Here is a 19,912-nt window from a genome sequence, read left to right as displayed (position 1 = left end):
GGACTTATTCTAAGAAAAGGTACCTTTAACTACCTCTAATAAGGTTTTCGGGATTCGAGCAGAACCATAGTGTTAAACACGCGCGTGTCTTTGTCACGCTCGCCTATAAAAAATACACATTTTAAAAATATGTTTTATTAAAATATCTGATTATATAAAAACAGGTAACATTTGAATACGAACAAATTACTAAAATAATAATATAAAAACATTCTTTGGGCCAATTTTTTATTAATTATAAGGCCCTCAGAAGTGTTTTTTAATATTATTAATTTATGATAATAATTTTAACATGAAACGAGTATTTTAAAAGAGCTGAAGAGCAAAAGAGACTACACTATGGTCTGAAGAACGCAAGGGAAATCTACATACAACTATTCTATACCTAGTAATAAAAATGGAATTGCAGCATTTATAATACCCTGCTTAAAACTTGAGAAGTTAAGCATATTATTCAAATATCACATTCAAAGACAGCCAGTGATGAGCCACAACTCCCTATAAAAATTAACATAAAACTAACTTACAGGAATAAGTAACGCCAACATAAGTAGTGGAACAGAAACGCTAACTAAGTAACAAAAATGAGATCAACATGAATCACTAACTATTCCAAGAATAGTCTGCAGTCTTCAAGTGTATATGATGGCATGTTTGACCCTTGGATCCTGAAAATGGAAAAAAAATTACAACAACAGAATGTAAACAAATAAAATAAAAAAAAATTAAAAAAAAAATAAATATGGTTTGTTTGATGGTTTTTTTTGACATGGAATCAAACCCTGGAGCGTATATCTAATACCAATTTTAAACCTTTTATTTTTCACAAAAATTCAAATTTTCTCAACCCTCTGTACATTAATTTAAAAATGCTGAAATAGGTGTCTAATGAAATTACTTGAACAATTTGTACACCAATTTTCAAATTTCTATCTTAAGTAGTTTTTGAGTTATGGGCATTTTGTGGTGATTTATTATAAAAAAATTCAATTATTTCACAAAAATTCAAATTTTTCCAACTCCCTGTGCACTAATGAAAAAACGCTGAAATAGGTGTCTAATGAAATTAATTGGACAATTCGTACACCAATTTTCGAATTTCTATCTTAAGTAGTTTTTGAGTTATGGGCATTTTGTTGTGATTTATTATAAAAAAAATTAATTATTTCACAAAAATTCAATTTTTTTCAACTCCCTGTGCACTAATGAAAAAACGCTGAAATAGGTGTCTAATGAAATTAATTGGACAATTCGTACACCAATTTTCAAATTTCTATCTTTAGTAGTTTTTGAGTTATGGGCATTTTCTGGTGATTTATTATAAAAAAAATTAATTATTTCAAAAAATTCAAATTTTCTCAACCCTCTGTACATTAATTTAAAAATGCTGAAATAGGTGTCTAATGAAATTAATTGAACAATTTGTACACCAATTTTCAAATTTCTATCTTAAGTAGTTTTTGAGTTATGGGCATTTTGTGGTGATTTATTATAAAAAAAAATTAATTATTTCACAAAAATTCAAATTTTTTCAACTTCCTGTGCACTAATTAAAAAACGCTGAAATAGGTGTCTAATGAAATTAATTGAACAATTTGTACACCAATTTTCAAATTTCTATCTTTAGTAGTTTTTGAGTTATGGGCATTTTGTGATAATTTATTATAAAAAAATTCAATTATTTCACAAAAATTCAAATTTTTTCAACTCCCTTTGCACTAATGAAAAAACGCTGAAATAGGTGTCTAATGAAATTAATTGAACAACTTGTACACCAATTTTCAAATTTCTATCTTTGGTAGTTTTTGAGTTATGGGCATTTTGTGATAATTTATTATAAAAAAATTCAATTATTTCACAAAAATTCAAATTTTTTCAACTCCCTTTGCACTAATGAAAAAACGCTGAAATAGGTGTCTAATGAAATTAATTGAACAATTTGTACACCAATTTTCAAATTTCTATCTTAAGTAGTTTTTGAGTTATGGGCATTTTGTGGTGATTTATTATAAAAAAAAATTAATTATTTCACAAAAATTCAAATTTTTTCAACTTCCTGTGCACTAATTAAAAAACGCTGAAATAGGTGTCTAATGAAATTAATTGAACAATTTGTACACCAATTTTCAAATTTCTATCTTTAGTAGTTTTTGAGTTATGGGCATTTTGTGATAATTTATTATAAAAAAATTCAATTATTTCACAAAAATTCAAATTTTTTCAACTCCCTTTGCACTAATGAAAAAACGCTGAAATAGGTGTCTAATGAAATTAATTGAACAACTTGTACACCAATTTTCAAATTTCTATCTTTGGTAGTTTTTGAGTTATGGGCATTTTGTGATAATTTATTATAAAAAAATTCAATTATTTCACAAAAATTCAAATTTTTTCAACTCCCTTTGCACTAATGAAAAAACGCTGAAATAGGTGTCTAATGAAATTAATTGAACAATTCGTACACCAATTTTCAAATTTCTATCTTTAGTAGTTTTTGAGTTATGGGCATTTTCTGGTGATTTATTATAAAAAAATTCAATTTTTTCAGAAAAATTCAAATTTTCTTAACTCCCTGTACATTAATTAAAAAACGCTGAAATAGGTGTCTAATGAAATTAATTGAACAATTTGTACACCAATTTTCAAATTTCTATCTTAAGTAGTTTTTGAGTTATGGGCATTTTGTGATAATTTATTACAAAAAATTCAACTTTTTCACAAAAATTCAAATTTTTTCAACTCCCTGTGCACTAATGAAAAAACGCTGAAATAGGTGTCTAATGAAATTAATTAAACAATTTGTACACCAATTTTCAAATTTCTATCTTAAGTAGTTTTTGAGTTATGGGCATTTTGTGATAATTTATTATAAAAAAATTCAATTATTTCACAAAAATTCAAATTTTTTCAACTCCCTGTGCACTAATTAAAAAACGCTGAAATAGGTGTCTAATAAAATTAATTGAACAATTTGTACACCAATTTTCAAATTTCTATCTTAAGTAGTTTTTGAGTTATGGGCATTTTCTGGTGATTTATTATAAAAAAATTCAATTTTTTCAGAAAAATTCAAATTTTCCTAACTCCCTGTACATTAATTAAAAAACGCTGAAATAGGTGTCTAATGAAATTAATTGAACAATTTGTACACCAATTTTCGAATTTCTATCTTTCGTAGTTTTTGAGTTATGGGCATTTTGTGATAATTTATTATAAAAAAATTCAACTTTTTCACAAAAATTCAAATTTTTTCAACTCCCTGTGCACTAATTAAAAAACGCTGAAATAGGTGTCTAATAAAATTAATTGAACAATTTGTACACCAATTTTCAAATTTCTATCTTAAGTAGTTTTTGAGTTATGGGCATTTTCTGGTGATTTATTATAAAAAAATTCAATTTTTTCAGAAAAATTCAAATTTTCTTAACTCCCTGTACATTAATTAAAAAACGCTGAAATAGGTGTCTAATGAAATTAATTGAACAATTTGTACACCAATTTTCGAATTTCTATCTTTCGTAGTTTTTGAGTTATGGGCATTTTGTGATAATTTATTATAAAAAAATTCAACTTTTTCACAAAAATTCAAATTTTTTCAACTCCCTGTGCACTAATTAAAAAACGCTGAAATAGGTGTCTAATAAAATTAATTGAACAATTTGTACACCAATTTTCAAATTTCTATCTTAAGTAGTTTTTGAGTTATGGGCATTTTCTGGTGATTTATTATAAAAAAATTCAATTTTTTCAGAAAAATTCAAATTTTCTTAACTCCCTGTACATTAATTAAAAAACGCTGAAATAGGTGTCTAATGAAATTAATTGAACAATTTGTACACCAATTTTCGAATTTCTATCTTTCGTAGTTTTTGAGTTATGGGCATTTTGTGATAATTTATTATAAAAAAATTCAACTTTTTCACAAAAATTCAAATTTTTTCAACTCCCTGTGCACTAATTAAAAAACGCTGAAATAGGTGTCTAATAAAATTAATTGAACAATTTGTACACCAATTTTCAAATTTCTATCTTAAGTAGTTTTTGAGTTATGGGCATTTTCTGGTGATTTATTATAAAAAAATTCAATTTTTTCAGAAAAATTCAAATTTTCTTAACTCCCTGTACATTAATTAAAAAACGCTGAAATAGGTGTCTAATGAAATTAATTGAACAATTTGTACACCAATTTTCAAATTTCTATCTTAAGTAGTTTTTGAGTTATGGGCATTTTCTGGTGATTTATTATAAAAAAATTCAATTTTTTCAGAAAAATTCAAATTTTCTTAACTCCCTGTACATTAATTAAAAAACGCTGAAATAGGTGTCTAATGAAATTAATTGAACAATTCGTACACCAATTTTCAAATTTCTATCTTAAGTAGTTTTTGAGTTATGGGCATTTTGTGATAATTTATTACAAAAAATTCAACTTTTTCACAAAAATTCAAATTTTTTCAACTCCCTGTGCACTAATGAAAAAACGCTGAAATAGGTGTCTAATGAAATTAATTAAACAATTTGTACACCAATTTTCAAATTTCTATCTTAAGTAGTTTTTGAGTTATGGGCATTTTGTGATAATTTATTATAAAAAAATTCAATTATTTCACAAAAATTCAAATTTTTTCAACTCCCTGTGCACTAATGAAAAAACGCTGAAATAGGTGTCTAATGAAATTAATTAAACAATTTGTACACCAATTTTCAAATTTCTATCTTAAGTAGTTTTTGAGTTATGGGCATTTTGTGATAATTTATTATAAAAAAATTCAATTATTTCACAAAAATTCAAATTTTTTCAACTCCCTTTGCACTAATGAAAAAACGCTGAAATAGGTGTCTAATGAAATTAATTGAACAACTTGTACACCAATTTTCAAATTTCTATCTTAAGTAGTTTTTGAGTTATGGGCATTTTGTGATAATTTATTACAAAAAATTCAACTTTTTCACAAAAATTCAAATTTTTTCAACTCCCTGTGCACTAATGAAAAAACGCTGAAATAGGTGTCTAATGAAATTAATTAAACAATTTGTACACCAATTTTCAAATTTCTATCTTAAGTAGTTTTTGAGTTATGGGCATTTTGTGATAATTTATTATAAAAAAATTCAATTATTTCACAAAAATTCAAATTTTTTCAACTCCCTGTGCACTAATGAAAAAACGCTGAAATAGGTGTCTAATGAAATTAATTAAACAATTTGTACACCAATTTTCAAATTTCTATCTTAAGTAGTTTTTGAGTTATGGGCATTTTGTGATAATTTATTATAAAAAAATTCAATTATTTCACAAAAATTCAAATTTTTTCAACTCCCTTTGCACTAATGAAAAAACGCTGAAATAGGTGTCTAATGAAATTAATTGAACAACTTGTACACCAATTTTCAAATTTCTATCTTAAGTAGTTTTTGAGTTATGGGCATTTTGTGGTGATTTATTATAAAAAAAAATTAATTATTTCACAAAAATTCAAATTTTTTCAACTTCCTGTGCACTAATTAAAAAACGCTGAAATAGGTGTCTAATGAAATTAATTGAACAATTTGTACACCAATTTTCAAATTTCTATCTTTAGTAGTTTTTGAGTTATGGGCATTTTGTGATAATTTATTATAAAAAAATTCAATTATTTCACAAAAATTCAAATTTTTTCAACTCCCTTTGCACTAATGAAAAAACGCTGAAATAGGTGTCTAATGAAATTAATTGAACAACTTGTACACCAATTTTCAAATTTCTATCTTTGGTAGTTTTTGAGTTATGGGCATTTTGTGATAATTTATTATAAAAAAATTCAATTATTTCACAAAAATTCAAATTTTTTCAACTCCCTTTGCACTAATGAAAAAACGCTGAAATAGGTGTCTAATGAAATTAATTGAACAATTTGTACACCAATTTTCAAATTTCTATCTTAAGTAGTTTTTGAGTTATGGGCATTTTGTGGTGATTTATTATAAAAAAAAATTAATTATTTCACAAAAATTCAAATTTTTTCAACTTCCTGTGCACTAATTAAAAAACGCTGAAATAGGTGTCTAATGAAATTAATTGAACAATTTGTACACCAATTTTCAAATTTCTATCTTTAGTAGTTTTTGAGTTATGGGCATTTTGTGATAATTTATTATAAAAAAATTCAATTATTTCACAAAAATTCAAATTTTTTCAACTCCCTTTGCACTAATGAAAAAACGCTGAAATAGGTGTCTAATGAAATTAATTGAACAACTTGTACACCAATTTTCAAATTTCTATCTTTGGTAGTTTTTGAGTTATGGGCATTTTGTGATAATTTATTATAAAAAAATTCAATTATTTCACAAAAATTCAAATTTTTTCAACTCCCTTTGCACTAATGAAAAAACGCTGAAATAGGTGTCTAATGAAATTAATTGAACAACTTGTACACCAATTTTCAAATTTCTATCTTAAGTAGTTTTTGAGTTATGGGCATTTTGTGGTGATTTATTATAAAAAAAAATTAATTATTTCACAAAAATTCAAATTTTTTCAACTTCCTGTGCACTAATTAAAAAACGCTGAAATAGGTGTCTAATGAAATTAATTGAACAATTTGTACACCAATTTTCAAATTTCTATCTTTAGTAGTTTTTGAGTTATGGGCATTTTGTGATAATTTATTATAAAAAAATTCAATTATTTCACAAAAATTCAAATTTTTTCAACTCCCTTTGCACTAATGAAAAAACGCTGAAATAGGTGTCTAATGAAATTAATTGAACAACTTGTACACCAATTTTCAAATTTCTATCTTTGGTAGTTTTTGAGTTATGGGCATTTTGTGATAATTTATTATAAAAAAATTCAATTATTTCACAAAAATTCAAATTTTTTCAACTCCCTTTGCACTAATGAAAAAACGCTGAAATAGGTGTCTAATGAAATTAATTGAACAATTTGTACACCAATTTTCAAATTTCTATCTTAAGTAGTTTTTGAGTTATGGGCATTTTGTGGTGATTTATTATAAAAAAAAATTAATTATTTCACAAAAATTCAAATTTTTTCAACTTCCTGTGCACTAATTAAAAAACGCTGAAATAGGTGTCTAATGAAATTAATTGAACAATTTGTACACCAATTTTCAAATTTCTATCTTTAGTAGTTTTTGAGTTATGGGCATTTTGTGATAATTTATTATAAAAAAATTCAATTATTTCACAAAAATTCAAATTTTTTCAACTCCCTTTGCACTAATGAAAAAACGCTGAAATAGGTGTCTAATGAAATTAATTGAACAACTTGTACACCAATTTTCAAATTTCTATCTTTGGTAGTTTTTGAGTTATGGGCATTTTGTGATAATTTATTATAAAAAAATTCAATTATTTCACAAAAATTCAAATTTTTTCAACTCCCTTTGCACTAATGAAAAAACGCTGAAATAGGTGTCTAATGAAATTAATTGAACAACTTGTACACCAATTTTCAAATTTCTATCTTAAGTAGTTTTTGAGTTATGGGCATTTTGTGATAATTTATTATAAAAAAATTCAATTATTTCACAAAAATTCAAATTTTTTCAACTCCCTGTGCACTAATGAAAAAACGCTGAAATAGGTGTCTAATGAAATTAATTAAACAATTTGTACACCAATTTTCAAATTTCTATCTTAAGTAGTTTTTGAGTTATGGGCATTTTGTGATAATTTATTATAAAAAAATTCAATTATTTCACAAAAATTCAAATTTTTTCAACTCCCTGTGCACTAATTAAAAAACGCTGAAATAGGTGTCTAATAAAATTAATTGAACAATTTGTACACCAATTTTCAAATTTCTATCTTTAGTAGTTTTTGAGTTATGGGCATTTTGTGATAATTTATTATAAAAAAATTCAATTATTTCACAAAAATTCAAATTTTTTCAACTCCCTTTGCACTAATGAAAAAACGCTGAAATAGGTGTCTAATGAAATTAATTGAACAACTTGTACACCAATTTTCAAATTTCTATCTTTGGTAGTTTTTGAGTTATGGGCATTTTGTGATAATTTATTATAAAAAAATTCAATTATTTCACAAAAATTCAAATTTTTTCAACTCCCTTTGCACTAATGAAAAAACGCTGAAATAGGTGTCTAATGAAATTAATTGAACAATTCGTACACCAATTTTCAAATTTCTATCTTTAGTAGTTTTTGAGTTATGGGCATTTTCTGGTGATTTATTATAAAAAAATTCAATTTTTTCAGAAAAATTCAAATTTTCTTAACTCCCTGTACATTAATTAAAAAACGCTGAAATAGGTGTCTAATGAAATTAATTGAACAATTTGTACACCAATTTTCAAATTTCTATCTTAAGTAGTTTTTGAGTTATGGGCATTTTGTGATAATTTATTACAAAAAATTCAACTTTTTCACAAAAATTCAAATTTTTTCAACTCCCTGTGCACTAATGAAAAAACGCTGAAATAGGTGTCTAATGAAATTAATTAAACAATTTGTACACCAATTTTCAAATTTCTATCTTAAGTAGTTTTTGAGTTATGGGCATTTTGTGATAATTTATTATAAAAAAATTCAATTATTTCACAAAAATTCAAATTTTTTCAACTCCCTGTGCACTAATTAAAAAACGCTGAAATAGGTGTCTAATAAAATTAATTGAACAATTTGTACACCAATTTTCAAATTTCTATCTTAAGTAGTTTTTGAGTTATGGGCATTTTCTGGTGATTTATTATAAAAAAATTCAATTTTTTCAGAAAAATTCAAATTTTCTTAACTCCCTGTACATTAATTAAAAAACGCTGAAATAGGTGTCTAATGAAATTAATTGAACAATTTGTACACCAATTTTCGAATTTCTATCTTTCGTAGTTTTTGAGTTATGGGCATTTTGTGATAATTTATTATAAAAAAATTCAACTTTTTCACAAAAATTCAAATTTTTTCAACTCCCTGTGCACTAATTAAAAAACGCTGAAATAGGTGTCTAATAAAATTAATTGAACAATTTGTACACCAATTTTCAAATTTCTATCTTAAGTAGTTTTTGAGTTATGGGCATTTTCTGGTGATTTATTATAAAAAAATTCAATTTTTTCAGAAAAATTCAAATTTTCTTAACTCCCTGTACATTAATTAAAAAACGCTGAAATAGGTGTCTAATGAAATTAATTGAACAATTTGTACACCAATTTTCGAATTTCTATCTTAAGTAGTTTTTGAGTTATGGGCATTTTGTGATAATTTATTATAAAAAAATTCAACTTTTTCACAAAAATTCAAATTTTTTCAACTCCCTGTGCACTAATGAAAAAACGCTGAAATAGGTGTCTAATGAAATTAATTGAACAATTTGTACACCAATTTTTGAATTTCTATCTTAAGTAGTTTTTAAGTTATCGGTATTTTGTGGTGATTTATTATAAAAAAAATTCAACTTTTTGAACCCTGATGGACACCACTGTGTCCGAAACATGTCGGGAATTTTGAAAAACTGATATATGTTTGATGAATGTTATTATTATAAATATTTCATTGATAAGTAAAATTGATTACAGTTATTTAATTGATTTTTTGCACACCACATCTAAAAAGCACCTACATAAAATTTTATTTTTTGCATTTTTGTAAAACATGCGCCGTTTCCTATATCTTTATTCCCGCGTCTTTCCTTATTCTCATAGACTTGTACAATTTATAGTATTATTTTTTAATGGAAATAAATCAATACCGCCTTATTCGTAAATGGGAATAGACTGAAATATCTTCTTATGAACTTAGTTTTAGGTTATAGGGTCATTTTGCACCGATGTTTGTTTGTGCTAATTTAGTGTTTCCGTTCTCCATAATCCTGAAATATTCCTTATTTGTTTTTAAGTATGTACTATTTTGTATTATCTTTTTTACTATGTGATTTTTTGTTTGCTTGCTTAATATTTTAATTTCGAACTTTTAAGTACGATCCTGCCTCATTATAATGAAACGAGTGACGATAACGCTCAGCTTTTTATCTGGAAACCGGAAGGCGACAGAGGTGTATTAAGGATTTTTCATCAATATAAATCAATTAATAAATGGTTACGTCATCTTAGTCGTCTTAGACTTTAGGCAGGAATAAATTGTAACTTTTCTGTTTAGAATTTAAAAAAAAACAAATTTTCTTACGTTTCTTAGGAGGTGGGAGTCCCACGAAATTTATCAACCGATCCCTTATATTCTTTGCATCCCTCATGTAAACGGGGATGAAAAACCGGTTCTTCAGGAGGCTCAAAGGGCTCCTTGTTCTGATTTCGGTCCTTAATAGGTTTAATTCCATCGGTGACATCCGCGAATTCCAGAGCCAATAATGCGATTTTTCGGACCCTCGCTTGCTTTTTCTGGATGGCTGCTGCACGTGCTCTAGCCGAGTTTTGGGAGGCTTTCGAGCTGAATAACGGTGGGGGTGGTGGGGTCGGTAGGCCAAATGGGTCGGGGGATGGTGGTTTGTTTGCATCAGCGGGTGGTCTTAGCCAAATGTATGTGTCTGGATGTCTTAAACTAAAAGGAGAAGACAGGCAGTAACTGATTTTACATAATTTACATGTAATTGAATGGAAACAGTAAACATGTTGAGTACTAGAACCCAAGATATTCTCTTTCCAATAAGAAACAAATTATTTTGTGTCTTACAGGCACTCTTGGAATAAAAACTTCTATATACTGACTATCAGTGTATGAAGTTTTGGAATTTTTTCAAAAAACGCTAAACTAGTTTTGAGAGTCTCGCAAGAATTAATTATTACAAAATGTTGACTACTAGAACCTGAAATATTGACGTGCCATTACGAGACAAATTATTTTGTTTCTTATAGACACTCTTGTAATAAAAATTCCAATATCTTGACTTTCAATTCGTTGTTCTTAGTTTTTTGAAATTTCTTAAAAAAAAACTTCAAAAGTCTTTAAAGTAGTCAATAATTTTTAAATTGTGCCTAATAGAAACCAACATATACACTTGTCAATGAGAGACAAATTATTTTGTTCCTTAAAGGCACACCTGGAATAAAAATTCCAGTATATTGACTTTTTGTGTTTGGATTTTGGTAATTTTTTCACAAAGTCTAAAATAGTCTTGAGTCAAAAGTCTAAAATAGTCTTGAGAGTCTCCCAAAAAAAATCATTGATTGCAAAATGTTGACTATTAAAACTTTAGATATTGACGTGCCAATAAGAGACAAATTATTTTGCTTCTAATACAGGCTCTCTGGGAATAAAAATTCCAATATTTATGTTTTCACTTTTTAGGGCCGTAGTGTTAAAACAATGGCGAAGAAAGGCCGTCGCATATATGACATTAATAGAATCCAGATTATTTTTTTTCATAAAATTTTAAAAACTTATATCTCAAAAACTAAGAAAGTTCGACTCTTGGGAATTATTTATTTAAAATCTTTAGACACCGATTTCAATGCTTTTCGAAAAATATACAGAAAGATGAGATTTTTTTTGGAATATTCCACCAGTATGCCAAATATTATATATGCAAAAGCAATATTCCTGGCATATCTTTAACAGATATGTAGAGGATATTTAATTTCTATATCTATGATGTATTCCAGTAGCATAAGTTATATAAAATAAATGAAACTTTTTTGTGGATAATGTCTACATTTGGTCAAATATATATTTCTTTTTTGCAGTTAATATATCAATTAAAAATGTTGGTGTGGAGGTGCTTAGGGATGACCCACCCCTTGAAATAAATAGTTTTTCCAACTCTTATGTATTGCAAGTTATTCAATTTATATAAATAATTATATATGCCAGGATATATTTTAAAAGATGTTAAAATATCCCTAATATACGGCAGATATGAATATGAAAATTAGATATCTTGGGAACGTGCATGTAATGTGTTGAGTTGTCTAGGTGAGAGGTGAATTTTCAATTAGATCACTTTAGCACATCCAAAGTTACTAAGGAGAAAACCATCCTTTACTTAATTCCACTTACTATCGAATAGAAGTTTCCGCTAGTGTTGCCATTGGGTTAGGCTCTGTGAGTAATTGATTCGCGATGGTCCTAAGATCCATAGTTTCTCGCTCATCTTCCTCATCGTCCTCAAAGGGCAGAACATCAATGTCATCAATAGTCACCTTCATATTCAACAACTCCTCTAAAAATTATTTAATTTAATATTAAGTGCGGTCCTGTCAAGTGCGATCCACAACTCGCAGTTTCTATAGAGCAAATCGACAGAACAGGAGTAAGGTTTTTTTTTTGTAAAGTTTGTTTTAACACACGTATAACGACTAATAGTTAAAATAAAGCTTACGTTTTCCCTCATCAGATAATGTATCTATTAACTGGTTTAATATGATGCTCGCCTCTTCATAGTTGAACTCCTAAAAAAAAATGAGTGTATTAGGTGAAATTTTAACTTAAAATATATACAAGGGGTAGTTTGTTATGCAATCAGAAATATTAGGTCCTTAATTCCCCGTGTCGTGTATTTATTGGTCAAAAACAAGTTATTAGATGTAAGGCGGGAGTACCCCCTAAAACTTCTTGTAGATCGCTTTTTAATCGCGTTGAGATTTTAACTGTTTCATGTATATATATATTTCAAGTATGTTTATTTGTTTTTAAAAATTTTAATTTATTTGTGACAAATGGTTCTTTTGATAATTATCCAACTAAACTAAGAAATTATTTATGTTTGTTGCGTACTAGATTAACTCTTTCAAAAAGTTTTATCCTGAAAATATGCCCAAAAGTACTTAATAAATTGCCATAGTTTGTCAACATTTAAAAAGAAGCTTTTTTAGTTTTGAAGTGTTACTATGATGTATTTCTGTTACTGTTTTATATGCTTAATAATTTTTGTATGTAAACTAGGTTTAGTGTAGATTTAGGTACATAATGTTTGAAATTTTAGCTTCTTTGAACCTGGTCGAATTCCATACACTGTATTGTGTCAATTTTGGATAATACAGATTTCAATTTAAATATATTGAAAAAACGCCGCATATAAAAGAAAATAAATGATTGGTCACGATAAATATTGTCTGTTACTCTTCGAGTGCAAAAACTCCGTAACGTCGAAGGCGGTGTGGATCCAATAAATTTTTGATAATAATTAATGATCTTAATCTTTAAAAGAATCGCGTGAACAGAGATTTTGAAACTCGGCGGGAGTTTCGATGGTACCTCGATTGGTACTAACAAGCCGTGCGGCTTTTGATACATCCGAAATTACTCTGTGATCATCCATGCAGAGAAGAGTAATGACAAAAACAAAGCAAGGGAACACATGACCTATGTATCCAATAATTTATTTGGGACTGACAAATCTACTTCTGAAACTTAGCAGAAATATAAATTTGACATAAGACCCTAAATTGGCAATTTAGCCGAGCCAATAAAGGTTCAAGTATCAACAACGCTGTATTGTAACATGATTTATCTCGAGTACAACCAACACCTGTTGTCCATTGCCGTATGTGTGTGTATTTAAGTGTAATGAATGCTATGCGTGTGTGTCATTAAACCTTTCAGATTACATTTCTTGTATTGGAACAATGAATTTATTGTGGCACCATAGAAAATATGCGAACAGTTTAATTAAAGCAAATGAAAAGCCAAGTGTAAGAACGATCGGGCTAATCGGGAATTTAAGTGGGAAATTTTAAAGTGAAAATGACCACTTGAAAGGTCTGGGAAGATTTTTCAAACCAATTTATTGAAGGTTAATTTTTACTATGATATTTAATAAAAAAATCGTGATAATTGCATAGTGCACTCTCAAGCACACACCGAGAATATGGATTCGCTAAATTCGTTTAACGAATTTTCAATTAACAAACTGGGATAAACTTTAACCTTGTCATGTAATCTTGATGTCAAAATGGAGAAACCTAAATAAAATCATATGCCATAAATAACACGCGTTGCAATTTGAATCCAAGTAAATTACAGACCATTAAAGTTCTATAATTTGAGTTAAACATAATACTATACGGTTAGTTTAGTATCGTCGTTATTTTATTAAAGCAAATTACATACTTATATGCCATTAAACCTACAAGAATCCTTCCCACTTCAATAACGCCGCATACGTTTTTCGAAATTATGTCATATCTTTATTGGATGTTGTAATTTTTTTAGGTAATTGGGTCAGAGGGCATTTAAATCTGATAAAATTTATTGAGTCGCATTAGCTTAGGGATTCCCACACTTAATTGATATAGTCGGATTAATGGAGATTCGTAGGAGAACATTGTTTCTGAATGTTAAGGAAAAAATATATGTGTCACCTGGGTGTATAGGCTTAAAAGGTTTTTTACGACTTTCAACCATTAGGCTTTCTTTTACGCGATAATTTGATACTTATGTATATTACAACGAGTTTGTTTTCTCGCATCCTAGCTTCCAACGCAACGTTTGCGATCTTTTCAGTCATGTATGATCTTCTTAGTCTACCTCTATTTTTGAAGTAAATTATGCCTTTTGCATTCTATAATTTCCAAGCTGTCAATATCACTGATTTCAGTTCTACCTTTTCTAATTAGTTGGTAACATCTATGGCAGAACTTCATTTCCATTGCTTTTATTTTGAAGGCATCTTTTTATTTATTATTCAAAGCTTTGAAACATATGTAGCAATACGTTCTATGATATTTTTGTATATTTTAATTTTTGTGTTCTGAGTAGTTATTCCAGAGAATACTATTTAATTGACGTATTGCTAAATTACCTCGTTCAATTTTAATTGTTATGTCCTTTGCGTCCGACCATCATTTGTAATACATAAAATAATACTAAAACACTTTACCATAAAATTCACACACATTACCAAAATTAATCATAACAAAACAGATTGAAAAAAAAAAATCTTTTTGATAAATTTGATTAAAAAATAAGTAAAGCTGTCAATAAAACAGAATTTAGAGGAAGTAAATTAAAATATTCAATAGGAAACAAAACTAAAACACTAAAATGATGTCAGAGCACAGGTTAAAAGGTATCATTAAAAAAATCGTCAAGGCTATAATATGCCCTGGATAATAAAAGTGATTTTAATTCCTTTTTGAATCTCTTAACTTCTAAAATTTGTCTGATACATAGAGGAACATGGTCGTAAATTTTTTTGCTAAGGTATATAAGTGAATTCTTGGTGAGGGAGGATGTAGGGATTGGTAAGGGAAAATCGTTAACCTGGCGAGTCATATGACCAGTGTTAGAGGGAGGTTTAGGACATTTATGAATAAGAGTAGCTGTTTCTAAGATAAAAAGAGAAAAAAGAGTTAGGATTTTTTGAGATATAAAGAGAGGTTTACAAGAATCTCTTAACCCAGCGGAACATAGGTATCTAACTGCCTTTTTTTGAATCACAAAAATTATGTTTAATAATCCCTTGTTGTTTAAACCCCAAAAAGGCAAGCCATAACGAAGGTGAGACTCAATAAGGGAAAAGTACACTGAACGTGCAACTATCCCTCCCAGCTCATGCCCTGCCATTCCTACTGCAAAGCATCCAGAGGATAATTTTGATGCAAGATTTAGGATATGATCTTCGAAGCGAAGGCGACCATCAATGGTAATACCAAGGAACTTACAGCTTTCTTTGTTTTGCAAGGGGGAGTTTTCACTAAACATAAGACCCCGAACGTCACACTTAAAACCCATAATAAAGGTTTTGCCCACATTAAATACAAGCCTGTTTGCAGCACACCACTCCGATAAAATCTTAAGATCCTTAAAAACCTGGGCTCTAACATTATCAGAATCTCTATGATTCCATAAAATGGTGGTATCATCAGCAAACTGAACCACTTTGCCCTGCAGTTTTAATGAACCCAAATCATTTATATATAGAGCAAAAATAATAGTGGTCCTAACACTGAACCCTGAGGTACTCCAGTTTTAAGGGATCTGGAATCGGATAAACATCCAGATACTGTAACTCTTTAGGTACGATTAAACAGATAGGATTCCAGCCATTGCAATGCGCCGAAATATATCTTAAAGAGTGTAAGTGCAATGCAGCAGTCTTGGCTAAGTCCTTTGGTTCCCTTGGACCTTTATCTCTTATGTCACCAGTTGTTCAATCTTTATTGAACTATTCATATCTTCCTATAACTCCATCATTATGCCATTAAGTACATCGGTCATATTTCATTTATTGTATATAACTTATGCTTCTGGAATATTTCAGAGATATGGAAGTTAAATATTCTTCACATATTTATTAAACATATTCCTTTTGCATATACAGTATGTCGCATATTTGTGAGTAAAATTTCAGGCATATTGCCAAATATTTTGTCAAATGAGACATAGATAGAATATTCCACGGATATTGGGTACTGTCTCGACAAGAAACTACTTTTCTAAAAAAAATCCTCATTTTCCTGTGTTTTTTTTTAAATAGGTATCTAATGATTTTAAATGAGGAATTGTCATACGAAGTTTCAAGAATCTTAGTTTTTGAGAGATGGGCATTTATCTCAAAATGAAAAAAAATAATTTGGACTTTACATATAATATATGGGATGGCCTTCCCAAACATAATGTTCCAAAAAACTGAAAGCAAAGAATTGAAATCTTTATTTCAAGGTTCTAGTAGTCCAAATTTGGAAATTATTGATTTATTGACTAGTCTGAAGACTATTCTAGTATTTTTTGAAGAAATTACTAAAATTCGTTTACTGAAAGTGAAGCTGTGGGAATTCTTATTCCAGGAGTGCCTGTAAGAAACAAAATAATTTAACTCTTAATGGCATGTCAATATGTTAAGTTCTAATAATCAACATTTTGTAATAATTGATTCTTTAAAGCCTTTCAAAATACTTTCAGTCTTTTTTTATTTTGAAATTATCAAAATCCCTACACTGGAAGTTAAGATATTGAAATTCTTATACGAAAAGTGCCTGTAATGACGTATCAATATCTTGCGTTCTAGTAATCAACATTTTGCATTAATCGATTCTTGGGAGACTCTCTAGACTAATTTAACCTTTTTTTTTTAAGAAATTACTAAAATCCTTCGAGTGAAAGTCAAGATATTGGAATTTTTATTCCAGGAGTGCCTGTAAGGAGCAAAATAATTTTTCTTTTAATGGCACGCCAATATTTCAGGTTGTCGCAATCTTACACTATTGCGTCTTACCAACAATCTTGAATTCAACTTTTAATTATCTTTCCCAAATTCGTATAATCCTTCTTATCGCATTTGTTCTTGTATAGATTACTGATGCATGAATTTTTTCATTCTAGGGACAGCTCTACACTTCTCAAGAATAAATTAAAGGTATAAATAGTTTGTCAGGACCATTTGAATCAGTTCTATTGGTTCTAGAGCTTTCTAATTTCTTCTGGTGTTATTTCAGTTTCTAATAAATAGGAAATATCATATTTTGCCTTATCAATATCTTGTAATTCTACTCGACCTTCTATCAGTCATAGTACCTCTACCCATTTTCCAGGCAAATTAGATTTAAGCTACTGCGTTCTTTACCATTTGTTTTATCAATTTTAACTGTTAGTCAAGCTTCGTTACTTCTAACGTTATTTAAAAATGCTCTGCATTATGACAGACTTTATTCCACATCTTATTTTTTTACTTTGTTGTTTAAGCTGTTGTACCATTGTAAATCGTTAACGTCCTTGGTTGTTTGCCATTTAATGTACATATCTTTCTTCTTTCCCACAAAGGGTTTTATGTCATTAGTCCACTATTTTTATTCTTGGTAAGAGATCAACTTCATCTTTGCTGCTTCATTAAGAGCTTTAATAATTTCGTTAAATAAATTAATTGATGAGCAGTAACCAACGATAATTTCAAATTTAGCTTCTTCATCTTCATTTTATCGTTGACTTTCTTTAAATGTAAATCGTAGTGACACTTCAACTAAATAGAGATCCATACTCTGCTACTCTTTGATATCCTCTAAGTTTATTTTGGAGTTAATAATTTGATACTGATATTGAAAATAAAAGATTTTTAAGTCAAGGCAATTGTATCTGAAAAAAATCCAAATTACTGGAACCCAACTCATACTTACTAACAAATTTACATCCATTTTTCTGTGTTATTTATATGCCTGAAACTGTATCTAAAATGCGCAACCTTGGGTTGTATTAATCTGAAAGGACGTGTTCCGCTGATCTCTATTCACCTTCAAACCATCAAACCACATGCATCAACTAAAAAAAAACTCAACCATTGAAAGAAATTTATAAATATAAAAAAATTAAATTTATACATATAAAATGTATAAAACACTTACACACGTGGACGTTATTGCACATGCTCCAACTGTATGTTCGTTACTTAGAACCAATAACAAAATGACCCGCTGGCATATTCCAATGCTAAACTTCTCTTTTTTTGGCTCACACGATGCAATCGACCTCTATTGATCCGAAAAAGCTGGATGTACTAATAAGCACCCCCAAGAATCATTTATAAGGGGACGTTGCCATATTTCTGTTTTGGCTGTAGGGTCCGACATTTGAAGGTCAAAAGGTAAAATAAAATGTAAATAATGTTAAACTTACCAGGGAAATATCTGGCATTCTTAAAATAGCTTCTCTTTGGAAAAACACAAACAACTTCTAAGGAGTATGAAAAACCTAACCTAAAAAAATGTCAACGCTTAATAAATGCTAGTCATATTGTTGCTATGATACGGAGTGTTTATGAAGGGCTCATTTAATAAATACTTACCAAAAACCTTAAGTTATTGCTCGAATTTCACCTCGACACAATTATTTGCAATTAAAAAAGAAATCAAAACAAACCCCTTCCTTGCGACGTTGTTTAATCGACTAAAACAATTAAATCGGTTTGATTTGATTATGCCAAAGAAAAATTATTATCATGGTAGCCGTGAAAACAGGGTTGCCACAACCATTTCAAGGTCTTAGTGAATTCTGAGCCAGGGTTGCGCAACTCATGTGTGAATCATCCAAAACCTGTGAAACTTTCTTATTTGTGAGTGTGACGTCATCGCTCTTAACGGGTTTTAATGTTGACATGCGCCACAATGAATTATAACATAACCTAAGATTTTTTTTATGCGGTGTTTTTGTTAGTGTTAAGCGATGGAATTTCAACAATGTATATTAATAAAGTGAGTCATTTATATCGTTTGTTTATATATGGTATTTTATAATAATGTATACCGGTTGGTGCGAAATGTTTATTTATTTTCGGTGTGTTATGTGCGTTATCGTGTTATTTATTATGTGGTTGTAACACAAGCAAACGAATCTGATTAAATAAGTTATACATATACAGGATGCCTGATAAAATATGATTTTTTGTTAATTCTTATATTAATATTAAAAAAAAAAATGAAACAAACTGATAAATTGTTATTATGCAATTTTGAAATAAACACAACTAGAGGAGGGGGTCAACATTTTCATTTTCCAGTCAGGGCTTGAGCCGTTTAGAAATGTGGTTTTTCTATGTACAGGGTGTATCATAAAATATTTTAAATACCTACTTGTCAATTGACCTAATGCCAACGACAAGGTCTGTCCATCTTTTGGAGACCAAATATTAAAAAAAAAATCGAAATTGATTTTGGAGGATAAAGTGCAAGAAAATGATTTTATTTTAGAAAAAATGCCAAAGTTTTGGCCTTTATTTGGGCCATGTTCAGGTCTGGCAATAATACGTTATAATTTACAAATAAATAAATTAAAACATTACATAAAAAATATTTTCTTTTTTTTGTAAATTAAAATTTATATAAATATGATGTGAACATAAGAAAATAAGACTGCAATTTAGTGTTTTAATTTACTTATTTATTTGTAAATTGTAACGTGTCATTTCCAGGTCTGAAGACGGCATAAATAAAGACCGAAACGTCGGCATTTCTTCTGAAATTATCAGTTTTATTTGAAGTCCTAAATCTGCGACACTTTCTCTTCAT

The 19,912-nt window shown here is 28.5% G+C and overlaps 2 protein-coding genes across 4 annotated transcripts in view; one reads left to right on the top strand and one right to left on the bottom strand.

The window, feature by feature from the left end:
- The window catches only part of LOC126748375 (fibrillin-2-like), a 68,165-nt gene that overhangs the window by 9,722 nt on the left and 38,531 nt on the right, over nucleotides 1–19,912 (top strand). The gene's annotated exons all lie outside the window — the stretch shown is intronic.
- Nucleotides 135–18,788, bottom strand: LOC126748378 (uncharacterized). 3 transcript variants are annotated; one of them, XM_050457570.1, is made up of 8 exons: nucleotides 18,525–18,683; nucleotides 18,254–18,462; nucleotides 18,143–18,170; nucleotides 18,029–18,079; nucleotides 12,298–12,367; nucleotides 11,976–12,138; nucleotides 10,149–10,520; nucleotides 135–668 (listed from the first exon to the last, which is right to left on the bottom strand). In XM_050457570.1, the coding sequence occupies exons 4-7, from the start codon at nucleotides 18,044–18,046 to the stop codon at nucleotides 10,154–10,156; spliced, it is 618 nt and encodes a 205-aa protein (XP_050313527.1). In that variant the 5' UTR covers nucleotides 18,047–18,079; nucleotides 18,143–18,170; nucleotides 18,254–18,462; nucleotides 18,525–18,683; the 3' UTR covers nucleotides 135–668; nucleotides 10,149–10,153. The 3 variants fall into 3 exon arrangements, with proteins under 3 accessions (XP_050313527.1, XP_050313526.1, XP_050313525.1); XM_050457569.1 differs by adding an exon at nucleotides 18,694–18,788 and having other exon boundaries at nucleotides 137–668; nucleotides 18,029–18,170; nucleotides 18,525–18,604; XM_050457568.1 differs by having other exon boundaries at nucleotides 137–668; nucleotides 18,029–18,170; nucleotides 18,525–18,682.

Source organism: Anthonomus grandis, chromosome 22 (assembly GCF_022605725.1).
Source record: "Anthonomus grandis grandis chromosome 22, icAntGran1.3, whole genome shotgun sequence".
Classification (NCBI taxonomy): domain Eukaryota; kingdom Metazoa; phylum Arthropoda; class Insecta; order Coleoptera; family Curculionidae; genus Anthonomus; species Anthonomus grandis.
The sequence above is the reverse complement of the archived record's forward strand: the minus strand, read 5'-3'. Positions and strand labels throughout refer to the sequence as shown.